The sequence below is a fragment of the Lutra lutra genome, chromosome 5 (genome assembly GCF_902655055.1).
Source record: "Lutra lutra chromosome 5, mLutLut1.2, whole genome shotgun sequence".
NCBI classification, from domain to species: Eukaryota; Metazoa; Chordata; class Mammalia; order Carnivora; family Mustelidae; genus Lutra; species Lutra lutra.
This window is the reverse complement of record NC_062282.1, coordinates 71,275,684-71,296,745: the sequence shown is the minus strand read 5'-3', so window position 1 is coordinate 71,296,745 and position 21,062 is coordinate 71,275,684. Positions and strand designations below refer to the sequence as shown.

The following is a 21,062-nucleotide window of genomic DNA, read 5'->3' as shown; positions in this document are numbered from 1 at the left end:
CCCCTCTTAAGGTGTATTGCTCTCCTGTAATTCCCCACTTCAACACTGGAGGGATTTTTATGTGGCCCAGAGCATCTTCAGTGCTGAAATTGATCTAGACACTGACAAATGCCATATTGCTTTGGTGTTCTAGGGCACGTAGGGGCACCTCTCCCCTGCAATCATATCAAGCTCATCGATGTCGAGGAACTGAACTATTGGACCTCCAAAGGAGAGGGAGAGGTAAAGTTAGGACCTTAGCCATTTATGTCTCTGCATGCCACATACAGTAAGTAAAAGAAAAACAATGGAATTGTTTTCCTTTCACCCTCCCTGTAAAGTCACTTTAAATTACTGATTAATTTCACTCTACTGAATTCAGCATTTCCTCTCTTGCTTATGAAGCAACCAGCCCCCAAGGTTGGGACCGGGCTGGTCTAAATCAAGACTTGAAATTCCCAAACTTTTGCGGCACCTGGGTAGCTCAGTCAGTTAAGCATCCAACTCCTGATTGTGTCTCAGGTCTTGATCTCAGGGTTCTGGGATTGAGCCCTGAGTCAGGCTCTGCACTCAGCAGGGTGTCTTGAGATTGCTTGAGATTCTCTCTCTCCCTCTCAATCTCCGCCCCCCCACCCGCTCATGCTCTCTCTCTAAAATAAATAAATCTTAAAAAAAAAAAAAAAGCAAAAAATGAAATTTCTAAACTTAAAAAAAAAATCCATTTTTTTCCTCTAACTGACATGGCCTGCTACTAGGTATGTGTCCCAGCAGAAGCCGTACCCTTGCAACTAGACCAGAAGAGGGGGATAGAGCTGGCCTATACTTGTTCACTCCATGGGAGCAGATAGGGCATGATTGCCCCATCATGTCACAGAGAGCTCAAATCTCCAATGGAATCAGCCAGCCCTCAGTATCTGAGGAGACCCCTTTCAGTGTCACAAAGCAGCACTTACTGAAGGGAGGGAGGGCAGGAGGCCTGAGGGTAGGGTAGGGGGCTAGGACAGGGAAGAAACATGGCCAGAACAGAACATACTGTTGGAGAGAAGCAGGAGACTGTTCAGTCTGCTTGTGGCCATTCCTGTACTCTGTCTCCATCTCTGCTGTTTCCACAGCAAATTTCTGGAAGGAAAGGATACATTCTCCTACACATGCCTCCTGACAGCCCCACATCAGGATTCCTCATGCTGTGGGCTGACAGAAACCCTGTGTTGGTCCCTACAGATATGCGTGAGAGGACCAAATGTGTTCAAAGGTTACTTGAAAGATCCAGACAGGACAAAGGAAGCCCTGGACAGCGACGGCTGGCTGCACACTGGGGACATTGGGAAGTGGCTGCCGGTGCGTAAGTTTCCAGCCACCGCATGCTCACGGTGGGAGGGTGTATAATCCAACTCACTTCTGAGGCAAAATTCTTCTCCATATCTTCCCTGATAATTAGCCATTTAGGAACTGGGGGGGGGGGGGTGGGATAAGGCGGTTCTTCCTTATCTTGCCCCCAGAGCTTTCTTGTCTGTCCATCCTTCTGATAAAGGTGATAGAGATCTTTACTGGAGGGCACAGCTGGAGTTTAAGACCACTCCCTACTTTATCCCTTTCTGTGTTGAGATTTGTCAGTGCTGTGGAATCTGACCGGTGAGGTACAAGGGGCCGGAAGCTCATAGCTCTGGGAGGTCTGAGAAAGGCAGGGCCTAGGGACCCACAGACATTGACACCTCACTGAGAGGTGGTACTGAACAGTGGGAAAAGTTGGAGCCAGGTGGAAGGGTGTCTGAGTTCTTTTGGCTCTGCCAGCAGTTGCTCTGAGATTGAAGCCCAAAGCCTCACCCCTCTCCGGGGCTCCTTATTGACTTTCTTGTGGAGTAAGAGAAGAAAGCTACGTGATATTCTTTGGCTGCAGCCCCCGACTTTTAACCAGACCTGGTTATTGTGCCTCACTCTGTCATTTGTAAAATGGGGGCTAATAACACTGATTACCTCTATGGTGGTTTTGAGGAATAAAAGAAGTTATACCTGTAAAGCGGTTGTAACAATGCCTGGCACACAGGATATGCTTAGATTAAAAACTATGACCAGAAAATGGCTTTGTTGCTGGAACCGAGAGCCCCTGGCCTGATACAGCCCACCTCAGGAATGTCCCCTGTGTCTTTGTGAAGTTGCTAAGGTTTAGGGGTAGATGCTGTAAAATGTAGTGTTTCTCAGGCATGTGAATGGTGCTGAACTGTCTGGTGGCCCTGTAGGCTGGTGAGGTGATTCGCCCCGGCCTTGAATCTGTGTCCTTCCCTGAGAAGCCCTTTCTCATAGTAGACACAGATGCACCCCCAGTGTGTGCCCAGGGCCAGGGACTCTGCTCAGGAAAGAGATGCCAATATGGTATATAATGTGATGGGCATAAGTGAAGGGCCACGCTCACCTGGGGAGAGGCAGGGGCTGATGGGCGCCTATGGAAGTCTCAGGATGTGAGTCCTGTTCCAAGGAGAGAGGAGAGGGTGGAGAGGATGTTCAGGGCAGGAGTGATAGCACATGCTAAGTAGAGAGACATGAGAGGTATGAGGTAGGCAGTTCTCCCTGAGGCCCCCTAGGTGTGGAGGGGAGAGGCTGGGGAAGCAACAGGGCCTGCAGGCTGGCAGAGCGTGCATCATTCCCTCCGCTGAGGAAGCCTAGGCTCAGAGCCCCTCACTTGCACAGGCCCTGTCCAAGCCCCAGCACTTCATTTTATATTATTTTTTCTTAAAGAGGGAGGGCCTCAAAATTGGTAAAAGCTTGAAGTTCCACAGAACCTTGAATCTAGTACTGATTCCCTGTAAGTTGGATGCAACCACCCACCTTGCAGGATATTAGGAGAAGCAAGTAAAGTAATTCATGTGGAGACCTAGAGCTGTGTATGGAGCCCAGGACAGTGGACAGGTGGTCTGTAGGTGTCCATTTTTTAAAATTATTAATGTTTTGAAAGAGTATTAGGTAGCTTAAGGACAAGGTACAAACTTCTGATCCAGAAAGACCTAATTCAAATCCTGGTTCCCCTGCGTCCTAGCTGTGTGGCTTTTAGAAATCAACCAAATTCTCTAATCCTCATTTTCCTCATCTGTGGAATGGAGGTGATGATGCCCCACTCAGGGGGTACCATGAGGGTCAAAGAAGCCAGTTATAGAAAGCACCTAAGGTCCAGTCCGGGTTTTGAATGAAACAGGGCCTGCTCGTTTTTCTTTTCTGGAAACTTTGCTCTCCTTTGGCCAATTAAACAGATGGAGGAGGGACAGAGGATATGCAGAAATCCAGTCAGGAAGGTGACAACTCTACATTCCATCTGGTCTGTCAGGGAGGAGTCCCCTGGGACCTCTGCCAAGGTCTGCTGTTTGCTGGGGGATGGAGAGGCCACTCTGGGAGCAGAGGCAGTAGCTGGGCAGAAAGGCCTAAGCATCATTCAAGGGAGTGAATTTGAAGATGGTGGTGAGGAAAGAGGCAGTTTGGGTGAGAGGGGAAGGTAGGCAGGCCTTCTGAGGAGGAGGACACCTGGTTGCTGGGCATGAGGGTGGCAGGTATGAGAGTGGGGAGTGGGAAGTGGGGTAAGTGCTAAGGGGAAAGGACAGTGGGCACTCAGCATCTAGCAGATCTCTAGAGCCATCAACCCGTGGTTCATGGTTTGTGGTGGCCCTCTCTAGCCACAAGGGGGCTGTGTAATGGCAGAGGCCTCAGGCGGAGGCCCAGATCCAGTAGGGTTTGCAGGGGGGATAGGGCAGGGGTGAGGCACTATGGCACTGATGAGTGAGGGGTTTAGATTCAAGAATGCTATCTTTTCCTGAAGCGGTTTGTCCAACTCCACAGGCAGGGACTCTTAAAGTTATTGATCGGAAGAAGCACATATTTAAGCTTGCTCAGGGAGAGTATGTGGCGCCTGAGAAGATTGAGAACATCTATATCCGGAGTGAGCCTGTGGCACAAATCTATGTCCACGGGGACAGCTTAAAGGTGAGTCTCCCGTGCTTCAGCCCTCTCACGTATACTGGGCCTGCTGAAAAATCTGGAGTTATTTGGGAATAACTTCCTGAGTATTTGGTATTTGGCTGTTGTGGTAAACATGGATTTCCAATCAGACACTGGTATTCTGCATATTAGATTGTGAGAGAAAATTCCTTTTGAAGGAGAAATCTCACTTGTAGAGTTTGATAAAATGTGATTAGGTGAAAAATTTGCTTGAAGTAGTGGTAATGAACATTCCCACTGCTTTTAACTTAGGCTCCACCTACTTCCAAGAGGGATATTGAGATAAGATGCTAAAGCCAGATTCAGGGTTTCTTCTGCTCTTCAATCTTAAAAATGCAGATGAGGTCTACAGATAAATAGATACAGTATTATAAATAACGGTACTGTTGATAATATAGCTCTCCCTCTCTGTATATATGGCTAATATATTAGGCTAATATGTTAACATAGTTAGGATTAAATTATTAGAGAGGATTTATGTTTATTCTGCTTTCAACATCATTTAGACTTGAAGTCAGAAAGATTACTGTGAATATATTTTGTGCTGTCATTGGATTCATTAGGCAAATATTATTAATTTATTTTAAAGAAAATCCTTTAAAAGCTTAAAATGGAGTTCTTCATGAATGGGTGCCATATTAATAAAACAATTTCAAAATGATTTGGGAAACCTTGAGAAATATATGTGTTTGGGTTCATAGAATTGTTTGACTGACATCTTAAAGGTGTACTCATGGGATTGGCATGAGAATTAAACTTTACCAATTCTTAATATCCTTAAGTTTACCCTTTATTAATTCTTGTTAACAAAGTTAAGGAAATATATCGGAAAATAAACAGTCAAGAATGTGTGCTATATTGGTGGAAATGTTTCATAACATAAGCATATACTTATTTTTAGAAGAAAGTGGAATCTGAGAATACCAGGAGATTATTTTTAATGCTGGACCACAAATAACCACTTTGAAATCTTTTGTCTTGACTGTGTTTTCCTTTGGTTGGGATTGCAGGCCTTTTTGGTGGGTATTGTTGTGCCAGACCCTGAAGTCATGCCCTCTTGGGCCCAGAAGAGAGGAATTGAAGGGTCATACGCAGAGCTCTGTGCAAATAAGGTCTGTACCTTGGTTGCTGGACCTCCCGATGCTACTGGGTAATGGGAAGGCAGAAACACAGTAGACCAGTGGAATTTGAACCTATAGGGACATTTCTAACTTTATTTTATAAGTGGTAGAAATCTTAAACCAGAGGTTCGTCTTTTTGTTACTGTGGTTGGAGGAATGCAGATTTCTTCTTAGAAAGTTTGATAGACTATTGAACTATTGGAGGAAGACGTCACAGAAAGCTTGTCCAGACCTGCTGTCCGGCAGCTCGAAGTTGGGTCCAGAGAGGGAGGTGGCTGACCCAAGGCCACACAGCTGACACCGCTGGTTAGAGTATTGTCAGGTGTGGGTATAGGCCTTCTGACTCACTGGCCTTGCTCTTTCCAAATGTGAGGTGGCTTTTGTATGTACTGGACTCAGACAGTCGTGGAGTTGACAAAAAAGAAATAGACTCCCTTCTTCCTGCTTAGAGCTTTCACCATTGCCATCTGCCCGAAACTTCTCAGGCACGGGTAGAGTCCTCTGGAAGAGATTGCTGTTCTAGCTCAACACCACCTCGTCCAGGCACATGGTCCATGTTCAGCAGCACCCATGGTCCTGAGCACTCTCACTGAATCCTGGGCCCTTCTTTCTGGGAGAGACAGGGTTCCTGGGACTCACCGAGCTGACCAGAGAACCACTTTAAAAAATGGAGTGGTCCCTTAGCCTCTTCCTGGTCACTCCTTTGGTCATGCCTGGCAGTTGCTTGCCTGATGAGAGGTGGTGACTGTGTGCTCCCTGGGAGTGTCAGCCCCAGGAGAGGGGCAGAGGTGGGGGTTGGCATAACCACCAGTCGTACTTTGCTGAAGACTCGCTGTTTCCTCTACCTCCATTTTGAAATGTGTTTTTGCCTTGTCATTTTTTTCTCTATGGTCCAATTCAGGAGCTGAAAAAAGCCATTTTGGAAGATATGGTGAGGTTAGGAAAACAGAGTGGACTCCATTCGTTCGAACAGGTAAATATTACCTTCCCCATACTTGTTACAACCCTTCATGCAGTGCTGAAAATTAAACTCAGCCATGGTGACCCTGACCTAGATTCTCCACGCCCATATGCTGCTGCCCTCGGACAGGCTGCGTACTGACAAGACCCCTGAAGGCCTGTTCCAAGCCAACTTGTAGCAGCCTTCGTTCTGCGCTAAAACAGGTCGTATGTCAAGTGAGACCGTGCTTGCTGTCCTCATAATCACAGACGTTCCTAACGCTGAAATATTACCTTGCTGTCACACAGCAGAGCATGTGTGCACATGGTTGGCCTGTCTCCAGCCTGCCTGCAGTACTCAAGACCAGAGTCCTCTCTTATTTTTATTTTTATGGGGACTATCTTCTTGGCTGCAGCAGGCAAGCTGACTTGCTAGGACATCGGAAAGATCATGTTCCTCGGGCCAGTGATCTCTCTGCCCCGCGTGTCTACCACAAAGAGGAAGAAACACAGAATGTGTTAGGAGATGACACAGCAAGTGGTCCTCTCAGGCCCTTTCTCTTTGCAAGTTTGGGGTTCTTACTGTAACTGAGTTCAGAAGCGCCCTTGATCCTACTTATCTACACCATTTATACATCCTCTTTAGTCAAAAATTCAAAAAGAAAAATTATTCAAATAGAGAAATAGACACACTCTGATTTTTAAAAAAATTTCCTGCCTGTCTTTAACATAATCATTTGTAATAAAATTGTGTTTCTCCAATAGGGCTTCCAAATACAGTGTTAGTGTTAGGGATCTGCAGGGTTTATGAGAATTTTAAATTTTGTATGTTTATTTTGATGATAACCTAAAAACATTTTTAAACCAGTTTCAAACGTAAAAACTCTTATAGCAGGTATTTATGATTAGAAACCTCATCCACAGAGTCAGACTTTAATTTCTTAAGTTTCAAACTGATGGAATCTAAACACAGTTTCAGAATTATTTTCCTTGAAATAGATCTTTATATGAATCTAGTTTGAGAAACAGGGCTTTACCCTCATCTCTCAGCATCTAAGGCAAAAAAAAAAAAAAAAAAAAAAAAAAAAAAGGCTTGGGTGAATTAAATCTTCATTTTAAAAAATTACAAAGTCAGAGGGATTCAGTCAAGTTATATTTCTCTTTCTGAATGAAAGTTCATTTCTGACATCATTATTTAAATTTCTAAATTTGCTAGAACTGATTTCATTGCCCTTCCATTAATGGTTTCTGTGTGACTGGATCACATGATGACGTAGAGCAGGGAACACAAATGAGTGGTCCAAGACCCCTTTGTTCTGGACCTGCGTCTTCCTCTGAATGGGGAGCTACAGGGGCTCTGAGGGCATTGCTTTAAGCTGATTGGTTCCTGCCACTACCTTGCTATTCCCGAGGCTGGCACGCCCCCTGCTGGGTTTGGGCGGCATGACCTGCCCCAGCACATGGAGAATCTTAGCATTTGGATGCTAAGCAAAAGACCATCCATCACCTCTAAATATTATGTTGAAAGGGGACCTTTGGTGAAGTTTCAGGTGTTAACCACTGCTCAGATTAGACCCTTACTGAGAGGAGAGGTATTCTTTTTTTTTTTTTTTTTAAGATTTTATTTATTTATTTGACAGAGAGATCAGAAGTAGGCAGAGAGGCAGGCAGAGAGAGAGAAGCAGCAGGCTCCCTGCTGAGCAGAGCCTAATGCAGGGCTCCATCCCAGGACCCTGAGATCATGATCTGAGCCGAAGGCAGAGGCTTAACCCACTGAGCCACCCAGGCACCCTGAGAAGAGAGGTATTCTTGTCTTCCTCTACCACTTAAGTAGTTTCTGCTCTTTTTTTTTTTTAAGATTTTATTTATTTATTTGACAGACAGAGATCACAAGTAGGCAGAGAGGCAGGCAGAGAGAGAGGGGGGAGGAAGCAGGCTCCCTGCAGAGGAGGGAGCCCGATGTATGGCTCGACCCCAGGACCCTGGGATCATGACCTAAGCCGAAGGCAGAGACTTTAACCCACTGAGCCACCCAGGCACCCCTAGTTTCTGCTCTTAATCTGCCTTCACCGTGGTAACCTCAAATACAGGGAAGTCATGTGGAAATCCCAAAGACCTGAGCTTTATCACCAAGGGTGTCACCACTTCATTTTCTCTGTTCTCCTTTTCCTTTTTGTTGGTCTGTGCATCCTCTACCAATAAGCAGCGCATGCCCTCAGCTGACCACTGGAGAGTGAAAACCTGGCCTCCTGCCTGAGGATGGTGTGCTCCCACTTGTGCTCCAGAGATCAATATAAATCATTTAAGTTAACCCACAGTCCACTGTCAGCTTGTCCTTTTCCCTTTTCCTCAAAAATGAGTCATCAGTTAAGGCTTAATACTAGTTTTTTTGAAAACCACACAAACACAAATAGATATACAAGCCTACAAGGCTTAAATCATTCACCAAAAGCTTTAAGAGTTCAGGCTCACTGGGCAGGGTTGATCTGAATTAACATTTGAATTAGATAAAAAATTAATGTAATTTAATTTCCAGAAACAGACAACTTCTTAGAATGAGGCCAATCATTACTTCTTTATGGAGATCTTTGGAAGATATATTTTAAGGAATAGATAGGAAGCATTTAAAATCACTCTATCGATAATTAAAATGTTTAGGTACCCAGGAAGTTTTTGAGCATACTTAGCCATGATTTAACCATTTTCTTGACATTTATATGCCTTATTAGTTTGTGGAGACAATAACAAGTGAACTTTGACACTTGATAGATTTTTCATATTCTGATGTGAAACTCTCACCAAAATATATTATTGTGTTTCCTGTCACTAAACTGAATGCTTACCTAACCAATTTGCCTTTAAATCAGAAATGAAAAAAAAAAAAAGAAAGACATGAATAGAGCATTTGCCTAATTACAGTGGGTTTTGTTTTTACTTTATCTCTTCAGTCCGAAATTATTCACTCCAAGCAACATTAGGGTTTGATTCAGTAATACCATTGAAAATTTAAAATACCATGTTTCTTCAGAATTATGAAAAGTTTTGTGCTGTAATGAGTTAGCATAAATTGACACTTTTGAGGTATTTTAACTCAATACAATATATAAAAGTTACAGTATTTCTAAACTAAAAAAAAAAAAAACCCTTTGGAATCACTTTTCAGTGGCAAGAGTGTAGTTTCAGAAAGGAAGCTAACATTATTAGCATTTCCTTCCTTAACAAAAATTTTGCTTATTGGGGCGCCTGGATGGCTCAGTCAGTTGAGCAGCTGACTCTTGATTTTGGCCCAAGTCATGATCTCAGGGTCCTGGGATCAAGCCCTGCACTCAGCAGGAGTCTGGCTGGGGTTCTCTCCCTCTCCCTGTGTTCCTTCCCCCACTCATGTGTGTATGCATGCGCACACACTCTATCAAATAAATTGATAAATCTTAAAAAATTGCTTTGCTTATTACAAATTAGAAAACGAGGGCGCCTGGGTGGCTCAGTGGGTTAAGCCGCTGCCTTCGGCTCAGGTCATGATCTCAGGGTCCTGGGATCGAGGCCCGCATCGGGCTCTCTGCTCAGCAGGGAGCCTGCTTCCCTCTCTCTCTTTCTCTGCCTGCCTCTCCATCTGCTTGTGATCTCTCTCTGTCAAATAAATAAATAAAATCTTTAAAAAAAAACAAAAAACAAATTAGAAAACGAGTTTCAGGGGCGCCTGGGTGGCTCAGTGGGTTAAGCCGCTGCCTTCGGCTCAGGTCATGATCTCAGGGTCCTGGGATTGAGCCCCGCATCGGGCTCTCTGCTCAGCAGGGAGCCTGCTTCCTCCTCTCTCTCTACCTGCCTCTCTGCCTGCTTGTGATCTCTCTCTGTCAAAAAAAAAAAAAAAAAAATCTTTAAAAAAAATTAAAAAAAAAGAAAACGAGTTTCACATTGTGTTAGGCCCGAAGGGAGAATAAAGATTCTCATTCCTTTTTTTTCCCCACATATCGATAGTTTGGTTTTATTAGAAAATACGTAATTATAGAAAATGAAAATTGGTTTTAACATTGGTTTCCTTCTTTAAAAAAAACAACTAAGTTTGGGAAGTTTGGGACCTACAGTTGAGCTCAGTGTTAGTTAAAGTACTGGTTTGATCCATTTTTTTCCCCTACTTACTGACTGGACTTTTATTCACTCAGGCAGTTTGTATAGGTATTTTCTTTCTTTCTTTTTTTTTTTAAATTAACACATAATGTATTATTTGCTTCAGGAGTACAGGTCTGTGAATCGTCAGTCTTACACAATTCACAGCACTCACCGTAGCACATACCTTCTCCAATGTCCATCATCCAGCCACCCCATCCCTCCCCCTCTACCCCCAGCAACCCTCAGTTTGTTTCCTGAGATTAAGAGTCTCTTATGGTTTGTCTGCCTCCCCTGTCCCATCTTGTTTCATTTTCTTCCCTCCCTGCCTCCCATGACTCCCCCGCCCTGCCTCTCAAATTCCTCATATCAGAGAGTGTATAGGTATTTTCATGGAAGAATTCAAACAGACCCAGAGCTGTAGGTCAGCCCGATACAGGGCCCGGCAGCCAGGCCGCAGAGCCACTCTCAGCCACTCACTAAGGGAGTTAAAGGCGCCCTATGCCTTGGCTTCCTGCAAGGCGGTATTTAGTGCTACTCCCTGTCTGCAAGCAGAAACTATTTTGTAATGAGCCACACTGAACTGCTGATGCCCCCGTCAGCCCTTAGGCTTGCTGTGACATCTACCTGCTGGTTCAGTCCTTTGTTCCTGAGATCATAATGTTTTCTTTTCTAGTCTACTGAGCATCTAAATAGCATTCCATAGCTCTCCCTATGAAATTCATCTTCCCTGTACTTTATCGTTTGTAGCTTCTGTGTGTCACTGCTAGATTTTCAAAGGTGCTCACCCCAAGCCCTGCACTGAACATACACTCTAGTTCCAATTTCATCGTGTTCTCCACAGGCTGTGAGGGGCTCAGATGAGCTGAAACCCAGGCTGCAGATATTGTATTTTGGCTTCTGCTTCTCCTTTTAAAATTACATTATTAATTTCATGTACAAAAGAAGGTTGGCTTTTGCACTTACCAGAAGTCTTTATGTGGTACCATTTTTATCAGAAGAGAACTTTAGGGGAAAAAAAAGTTAAGGAAATTAGCACTATTTTCAGCTTTTCATTTTATGACCTTATGTAAACATGAGATAATAAATTAATTTGCAGAATCTAAGATTAAGTTTGACTCAGATTGTGTTCATGTCTTCTTCAGGCTAATTACTTTTATTGTCAAGTGGTGATTTCCAAACTTCTTTAAGCACCAGAGCTTAGATGGAATCTTATCTGAAAAGTCGAGCTTGCACCAAACATTGGAGCAGCGCTGCCCTGGTGGGGTTGGGGCTGGAACCAGAACCTCTCTCCCCCTGCTCCCCAACCCAAGCACCTCACTTCATCCCTCCTCTACCCCACCTCCACACACCTCTGCTTCTCACCAACCTCACCATTCACTTAGCATAATGTCCTAAGTGTCCCGCCCCCACTTATATATACCTGCCTCCCCCACCACAGCACCCCCAGCAGGGGCCTCCGCAGAACCCCCTGCTTTTCAGTGCACTCTGTCTGAAAATATCTCCCTTGGGACCTGTTTCCAGTGAATTTTGGGTCCTCTAGAATGGTTAATGTTTAATAAAGAAAATTTTTGAAAAATATATTCCAAAAATGGCAGCCTATTCCTTACTAAATCCTTGCTTATTTGAACCTCAAGAACAGTGAGGGAGTTTCCAAGCAAGACATTTTTTACAAGAACCTTACCTAATTTTGAAACATTTGACAATGCCCCTTTTAGCTAAGAACCTCAGATTTCCATCTATTTATATCAGATATCCAAGCAGAAATCCTTTGTAAGTAAAGTTGAGGCAGCTAACTATAATGCTAGCTCTGGTTTTAGCCTAATGTTCTCTCTTCACCTCTCCCCTACACACTCGAATCCTTAAAATGCTGTTTTTTCTGTAGCAAAAGTGAATCCTTCATTTGGACAAATGTCTAAGAGACAAAGTGAGTCTGATTTATTAATGTATGCTCATTTGAAAGCTTTCACATTTTTAAATTACAAGCATGGGTTTAAAAATTTGTTAGAATTTTAAGAATTGGTTAGGATTTTTCCTTGTGGACTTTTAGGAAGTTGGGAATATAGCTAGCTGTTTTAGGGATCTTCTTTGTATATTGATTTTTTGATCTGAATAATGCCCAGTTTTCAGAGCAAAGAATTCTTGGCCATCTCAAAAGGCCCACCTCCCAGGACACAAGACTGTTAACATCAGAGGTTTTGAAGACAATCACTGACATGCTGAACATTTTGCAACTAATTTGCATACACTAATTTTTTTTCTCATTTTTTTATTGTGGTAATATGCATATAACATAAAATTTACCTCTTACCCATTTTTAAGTGTACAGTCTAGTAGCATTAGATGTGTTTGTAATGTTGTGCAATCATCACCACCCTCCATCACCATAAGTCTTCTCATCTTGTAAATGTGAAACTCCATCCCCATTAAACAATAACTCCCAGCCCCCCACCCCACCCCCAGCCTCTGGCAACCACCAGTTTACTCTCTGTCTCTATGATTTTGTTTACTCTAAGTACTTCATATCAGTAGAATCATGCCATATCTTTTTGTGACTGGCTTATTTCACTTAGCATAATGTCCTCAAGCTTCATCCATGTTGTAGCACATGTCAGAACTTCCTTCCCTTTTACAGCAAGTAATATTCCACTGTATGTATATAAGCACATTTTGCTTATCCATCTGTCAGTGGACATTTGATTGCTTCCATGGCTTGACTACTATGAAACATGTTGCTATGAACATGATTGTACAAGTATCTTTTCTCCAGATCTTGCTTTCGGTTCTTTTGGCTATCAACCCAGAAGTGCAATTGTTGGGTCATGTGGTAGTTCTATTTTTAATTTTTTGAGGAACTGCTGTATTGTTTTCCACAGTGACTGCACCACTTTACGTTCCTGCCAACAGTGCCCAAGGGTTTAGCTTTCTCCACATCCTCACCAACGCTTGTTGTTTTCTGTTTTTTTGGATAATAGTCATCCTAAATATGTGTGAGGTGGTACAAATGTTGATTTTTGAAATAAGTCATTTCCTGATTGTTTCCATTGATTTTATGAACAGTTCTTCTATGACAGTAGCATCTGACAGAGTGACCTCTCATTCTTGTCCTCCTGGTGTTTGTAACCCACACTCCAGTACCTTTCTACTCATCAAGTCACTCCTCTATCTCAAGCCCAGGCTGTTGCTCTGTCCTGCATACTGATACTAATATATCCAGTAGTAACCACTTGGTTGTCTCAGAATCATTTCAGACTTTAACACAAATACTTGATCTTCCCTCCTCCAAAGAATCTTCCTGCTCCTCCAGTTTTTCTTCTCAAACAGAAACCTAGAGCCATTCTTAATATCTCTCTTTCTCTACCACTTACCCAAGCAAATTATAAGTCCTATCCTTTCTATCCCCCAATCTATTTCTATCTCCAGAGCCAACTTTTAGAGTCCAGGTCACCCTCGGTCTTGTCTCTTGGCTGGTCTTGCCATTTCCACTTTAACCTCACTTCAGTCCATCCTTAGCACAGCGGTTTTTCCAAAGAGCCATTCTGTCTCTCACTGCTTAAGAATTATTGAAAGAATTATGTCCAAACTCTCTGCTTTGGCATCTTAATCCTTTATAACTTACCCCAGGGTATCTCTCCAGCCCCAAATAGCTTTATTCTCCAACGGTACCATATGCTTCAGTCTACACATAGAGTGCTCCAAATGTGCTTTGGCACATATTACTTCTACCTAGAGCACCCTCCTCTCCTTGGGCCATCTAGCAACCACTGCTCCTTCCCCTTGCTGTCTTCATTGGGCTAAAGCTGACTTTATCCTTCAAGGTCCACTCTGGCATCTCTTTTCAATGAACCCTCCCCAAGCCTGGGATGGGTGCTGTATCAGAACTGCATTCAGCTCTAACAGAAAAGCCACAATGTCTTAAACACTTGGATGTGTTTTGTGTTTTTTCTCGCATAAAAAGTGCAATGATAGGCAGTCCAAGGAAGGTACAGGTCCTCAAAGACCTAGGCTCTGCTGGTCTTTCCACTCTCCATTCTTAGTATGTTGGCTTATCACAAGGTGGCCACTACAACTTTGGACATTGTCCATATTCAAAGAAGGAAAAAAAGAGAGTGGGTGGAGATAGCTATGTCTGAACCTTTTACTACAAAAGCAAAAACTTTTCCCTTCTCACTAGCCAAAAATAGATCTCATGACTGTCCCCTAGCTGCAGTGGCTGGGAAACCAGGAAAGGTGATTTGTCATGGTTGGCATAGAACATTTTGGCCCCAAACCAAATCAAGGTTTTATCAGCATGGAAGAAGTCAGGACTGGGTATTGTGAAAGCAACTGATTCTGCCTGAGAATGGTGACCTTCTCTGTGCTTGTCCCTGTAGTAGCAATATAATACTGTCACTACAAAGTAATATAGCAGCATCTATCATTAGATTATAAATTGATGTGGGCAGGGACCGTGTCCTGTTATTCTTTGTATCCCTAATGCCTGACATATACCTGATACAAAGGAGTTGCTCAATAAATATCAATTACACAAAACAACAGATGAATGTATATGTGTATTTAACACATTTTGAGTTAATTTTCCAAGTGTCTGTGACAGTTGACTATTAAACAATGCAAATTTGAACTGAAGGGGTCACTTAGACATGGCTTTTTTCCCTTCCAATAAAATCAGTATAGTACTGTAAATATATTTTCTCTTCCTTATGATGTTCTTTTCTTCCTTAAGATTTTCTTTCTAACATTTTCTTTTCTCTAGCTTGCTTTATTATAAGAATACAGTATATCATACATATAACAAACAAATTATGTATTAATCAACTAGTTATGTTATCAGTAAAGCATCCAGTCAACTGTTGGCTATTAATAGTTAAGTTCTGGGGGAGTCAAAATTTACGCACAAATTTTCACTTGCTCCGTACAACTCCATTGTTGTTCAAAGGTCACCTGTACATACCTAGGGAGTAGTTAGGATTTGCTGCACTTCTTACTGCTGCTACCTAGACTTTTCTGCCAGAAGACTCTGAAAAAGGTTTGTTGTTTCAGTTTCAAAATTGCATTTTGGACTTTGAATAATACACATGTAAAGACAAATGACATTTATGTTTAGCAAATGGTATTTGTAGTCACATTGTGATTTTTATTTTTCTGTGACTTTTATTTTTCAGAACTGTAATAGAAATTGTTATTAAAATGTCTATTGCAACAATTCATAACCCTGTTTGCTATTTAATGATCCGGGTCTATTATCTCAACAAAATCATTTAATTTAGACCCAGCTGTTAAGACACAATTTCTTGGAGGCAGTATCACTCAAGGATTAAACTCAAGCCCAGATCATAAGATTCTCAAGGGATTGTCAATGAATGACCTTTTCAGATGGAGCCTCATGTGGGAGGAGTCTGCCCAGGCCCTCCTAGTTAATTTCTATCTCTGGTCCTCATTTCAGCATTTTGCAAAGGTACTTTGCATGAGGGGGCCTAAGATCTGTCTCATAGAAATAGGAAGTGTGCACTGCTATGCCTGATCCCTTCATGCCTCCTCCCAGTAGCTGTGATAAAAGCCATGGCAGGACCTTTTTTTTTTTTTTTTTTTTAAACATAGACTCATCATGTCCTACCAAGATTTTATATTCCTCTCATGAATTGCAGTACCATCTATATATCCATCCAGATCAGAACCCCGGGAGTCCTGGAGGCTGCCCTCCCTCTTTACTACCTCTTGCCCACTGAATGGTTCTTAGAACTGCTTACTGGGTCTGTCTGTGCCACTGCTCTAAGTATAGGTAGGTCCTTATCTTGTCTCCCATGGATTGGCCAGATTCTTCCGGTTGGTTTCCCTGTATCTTTTTTTTTTTTTTTTAAGATTTTATTTATTTATTTGACAGACAGAGATCACAAGTAGGCAGAGAGGCAGGCAGAGAGGAGGAAGCAGGCTCCCCGCTGAGCAGAGAGCCTGATGTGGGGCTAGATCCCAGGACACTGAGATCATGACCTGAGCTGAAGGTAGAGGCTTTAACCCACTAAGTCACCCAGGCGCCCCAGTTTCCCTGTATCTTATTGTAATGTTTTCAAAAACAGTTCTCACATTTCACATTTCTCTTGGACAGATCTTTCTAAAATGTGTATCTTTCTGAAATGTGTATTCAGCCATGTCACTGCCCTGTATAAGAACTTTCAGTGCCTTCTCACTGACTCCAGACTAAAATTGGAGCTCCTCTGTCAACGGTCACATCACGACCACTTCAGCTCTATCCCTTATCCCCTTTCCCTCCTACTTCATGTAACTACAACCAGAAACCCCTTGGATTTCCTTTCTCACTCCCATAGCTTTGTTCTTGTGGTTGCCTCCGCCTAGAATGCCCTATACCACCCACCTCTCCCCCCTTTGCTGGTTAACTCTTACTCATTCTTTAACACTCACTGAATTTGGGAAGGCTTCCCCACTGCTCCTTCTTCTCCCCTACCATAACTGTGTTCGGCACCTGTCACTCTATGCGTACCTCACTGATCACTGTTCTATGCCTGCTCTGCTGGGTGCTAGTAGGCACCCCCTGTGGGCAAGGGCACTCATGAGTCTTCTCTGCATCCTCAGTGCCTGGCACAGAAAAAGCAGCCGGTTCATTTCTGTCAACTGGTTAAATGAAGAAATAGGAAGGGGAAAAGTTGGCTTGCAGACATGTTAAATAGGCTGAAATGTTTATTTAACATAATTTTGACTTTTAAGTGAGCACAGTGTATCTGTATCAATATATCCTTATATGTGTGTTTACTTTGATCATGTGTGCTATAAATGCTATGTTGTATTCCTGATAAAGACATATTCTGCATTTGGTTTTTAGGTTAAAGCCATTTACATCCACTCTGACATGTTCTCAGTTCAGAATGGCTTGCTGACACCAACACTAAAGGCTAAGAGACCTGAGCTGAGAGAGTACTTCAAAAAACAAATAGAAGAGCTTTACTCAATCTCCATGTGAAGTTCCAGGAAAGTTCTTCTCAGTATAATGGACTGTGTAGCAATACTGTAGTTACTCTTGAAAGTAATGAATCAGAATGATGCAGCTGAAAATGAATAAGCACGTGAGCTTATGATTGAGCCTTTTCCTGTCCCAAGAGGTCTTTAACAATATTTTCTCTATCATCACTGAGTACACTTTATTTTTATTAAAATGATATTGTAACAAGCTGCTAAAAATATCACAGATGGCAATGTAAAAATCAAGACTTTTCTCAAGGACTGTGTACCACTAAAAGTAATATATTCTCAATGTTCACAGAACTATTAAACATAAAGGAAAAACATAACTGATATACTGTACTTAATTATTTGTGGAAGAGTAACCAGATAGTAACCAGATACAGCAAATTTCTAGACAATGTGGACTACCTCATTCAATAACTGATTGTCAAAATCACAGTTAAATCAGACTTAAAACATTAAAACTATGTGTACAGAATCATGCTAAAACAAAACAATGCACATTCTGCATAACTTCACAGTCTTTATACATGACAATTCTTATTGATGTAATCAAGTTTTCCCTCTCATTTTTACTTTTATTCATGAAAAATGCAAATTCAGATATTCTTGAAACAAATGTTATATTTATATAACATTTTACAAAGATCTTTCAATACATTTTCTCATTAAACTCATTAATATTTCAGGAACTACCTAGGAAAAAAATGTACAAAGACTTCAAGGATAATATGTATATATCCATGGACTTCTTACAAGTGAATTCTAAAAGATCTCTGTTGACTGATTGCGCAATGAATGGACCTTTGGGGAAGACTTGGGAAAAGAAATCCAGAATTATTTCTCAGGATAGACAGCAATTAATGTCCCTATGTTCCTTGCTGGGTTCTTCAGGCCTTCCATTCTCAATATGTCCATGCCAGGCCTGGGAAACCCAATATGGCTATGATCCTGAACAAGGGGAGGAGGGAATGTTATTTCCAAAGAAAACAGGTTTCAACAACTTAATTTTGAAGAACTTCTTCAAAATACCCATAGAAGACTTTTAAGTCCATCATAGATAAATATCTCATAGGGCATAATTCCATTCATAAAATCCTTAAATGCTTCTAAGCTTAACCGTGGAAACCTCCTTTCTTGCATCATGTGTTTAGATACTTCTTGCACCTGAGTGCCGACAATCTCATATAATTAAAGCCAGCATGGATAGCAGTTAAGTTCCAAGCTACAGACTGTGCATCTGCTCAAGAAACCATCCCTAGGCAAGTGTTTTCTTCTGTAGAGACAGGACTCCACAAGAAGACATGGAGATGTAGTGCTCACAGTCCAGAAGTTCCTCTCTGCTGGAGCAAATCCAAGCTGTAAATAAATGCTATTGGTTAAAAAAAAAAAAAAAATGCATTATCGCACAGGCCTACTGGATGAATCTGTATCAGTGATTATAACATATTTCAGTCTTGGCAAAAGTGGATCACACCTTTATATGATGCATTTACCCAATTTTTACATATTCCTTTGGTAGATTTTTTTCTGTAGACCCTTTACTTACACTTACAAATCTGACTTTTAGTATATGAGCTAGTTCAATGCATACTGACTTTTCAAGGCAGTTCTGAAAAAACAAATTCTTAAAATGTCCAAGGCTACATCCATATAGCATTAATTTTTTATATTTAATATGTTCAACTAATTGAAAGAGAAAAATCATTACCTGAATTAGATAGTCATACTATTTTAAATAAGACAAGTAGCTTCACATCTGAAGAAAATGAAGCTGCTTCCCATTGTCTTTCCACTCAACCAAAATTTCATAGTTGTCTTTTGTTTCCAAAAGGATTTTTGACAATGTAACATAAGCAAATAATTTAAAACTTATACTGATTCTATTTATATCTCACTGTAGTTAGATATGATTGATTATGGACAGCTTAAGCATTTCTTCTTTTTCTCACTTTAAAGATCTTCATGTATCTTCTGGTCTTCCTGATTAATCTGTGTGAAAAGCATCACACTTGGGCCAATAAATAGGTTACAGCAGATGTGCTGAGAAAAGTAAACTTTTGGCGCTAAATATACTGCAGGTACATTTATCTATTCCTCTGTTTAATTCCACTTAATTTTTTAATAAAGGAGAAATGAAACAATACATGTTAATTGAAAAAAATCCCTCTTGTTTCAGATTTCCCAACTTAATGTTGGAAAATTTTGTATTTCTCTTTAACGAATATGGGAAAAGGCTATGTACTTAGGACGTTCACATTTGTAGTGGACATCAGATAGGATATAAATCTAGAAGTTTAACAGAGATCAATTACAGAAAACATATTCCTAAATGTTTGGCCTTTTATCAAGTTTCCATTCAAATGTAAATTAGTAACATAATTAGGAATATAAATTAGTAATTTTCACATTTTGCAAACTAATCCTGTATATAATTTAAAATAAGATATACACCAATTTTTTTTTCCTTTTGCCATGAAAGAGATCTTTATATTGCATAGTGATTCCCCTCCAGGCAGGAGAGAAACTGAGGTGTTGGTGTGGAGGCCTACTTCCACATTTAGGAATTCACAAACTCAAAAGTCCAAGCAATAAACATACCATGTCTCCCTCATATGTGCAAGTCAAAATTTCATTATAAATTTAAGTAAACCTGCAAGCATGAGAAAAAAATAGGACTTTGCATTGCAACTTTTATAGTCAGGTAATGTTTCAGCGACTTGAAGGTACCACTTAATTTGGCTGTATTACCCATCAGCGAACTGATCATCTTTTATTTTTTCTGCAGTAAAGAAAATGAATTATTCTCTATTTTCCAAATGTACAAAGCACAAAGGTGATATAGTTATTTAGAATACAAAATACTATGAAATGAATGTAAACAATGGAAAAATGTATTTTTTGCATGAAACAGACTACTTACAAACTTGCTTCATATCTCAGGAAAAAAAAAGAATGAATAATCGTATATAAAATTGATAAATTATATGTTGAATTAAGTTGCTGTATTTTCTTGCCTGTTTTTATTTTAAGGAAGCATAAACATGAAAAGAAAACAAACCTGATAGTCTGAATTTTTTTCTCAAGTATGCACACAGTCCTTTCTGTGATTCTAACTGCAGTGAGAATGAGATTAGCATTCAAGGAGGACAAAGCCCTAAAGGAGGAACTCTCCAGTGAGAACAATGAATGGTCATAACCCAGAGGCAATAGATAAATACCTGGAATACAAGCATTTCTAAACCTTGTCCCAAACTGAAAAGGTTCTGTTGAGGTGACAGTGGCTTTTAGACATTCATTTGACTGATTAATTTTCCTTGTTAAGTCACTTGCAACAATTGCATGGGGCAGGAGGAAATGGATATTTTTTGAAGAATTGCTTATTCTACTTTCAATTTTTAAAAATTGAGATTAAAAATTACTTTTTAAATATGCATAGAAGTATCTTAACTGTAATTATATTTTTAGTTGCTTTGTTATAATAGCATGCCTATCAAATATAAAATGCATTTATGAAAACTTTTGTAAAAAATAAAGATTTTTTTCATTTCTCAAAGCTGCTTATAATTACTATTTTATATATTTATATAACATAATTCCTGTAGTTAGCATATTAATAGTCATTGATAACTGTAAACATTGTATAGAGCTTTATCACACTAGTCAGGATACTCTGCATTCTTTTTAAGGATCCTCAGACTTCAGATTACAGTCCCCACCCAGAGACTCTCTCCTTTGCTTTGCACATTTCCTTTTACCAAATGTGTCCTGGATTTTTATGTGTCCTGAATTTAAATAATTTTTATACTTTTAAAAGAACAAATACCTGTATTCAAATTTTCCACTGTAATACATCTTAAACAACATTTCTACAATTTCTTTTACCCATATACAAACTAATGGTTACAATTTCTTACTGTGTGCCTCAGTTATGCAGATTCTGCCTTCTCTACAGATTTG

The 21,062-nt window shown here is 40.8% G+C and overlaps 1 protein-coding gene across 8 annotated transcripts in view; it reads left to right on the top strand.

Moving 5' to 3' along the window:
• The window catches only part of ACSL6 (acyl-CoA synthetase long chain family member 6), a 61,481-nt gene extending 40,823 nt beyond the window's left edge, over positions 1 to 20,658 (top strand). For all 8 annotated transcript variants that reach the window (XM_047730711.1, XM_047730710.1, XM_047730717.1 and 5 more), the window contains 6 exons: positions 134 to 222; positions 1,201 to 1,317; positions 3,802 to 3,945; positions 4,971 to 5,072; positions 5,983 to 6,054; positions 16,963 to 20,658. In XM_047730711.1, coding sequence (XP_047586667.1) covers positions 134 to 222; positions 1,201 to 1,317; positions 3,802 to 3,945; positions 4,971 to 5,072; positions 5,983 to 6,054; positions 16,963 to 17,100 — 662 coding nt within the window. In that variant the 3' untranslated portion in view covers positions 17,101 to 20,658. The remainder of the gene's footprint in view (positions 1 to 133; positions 223 to 1,200; positions 1,318 to 3,801; positions 3,946 to 4,970; positions 5,073 to 5,982; positions 6,055 to 16,962) is intronic.
• Positions 20,659 to 21,062: the final 404 nt, after the last annotated feature.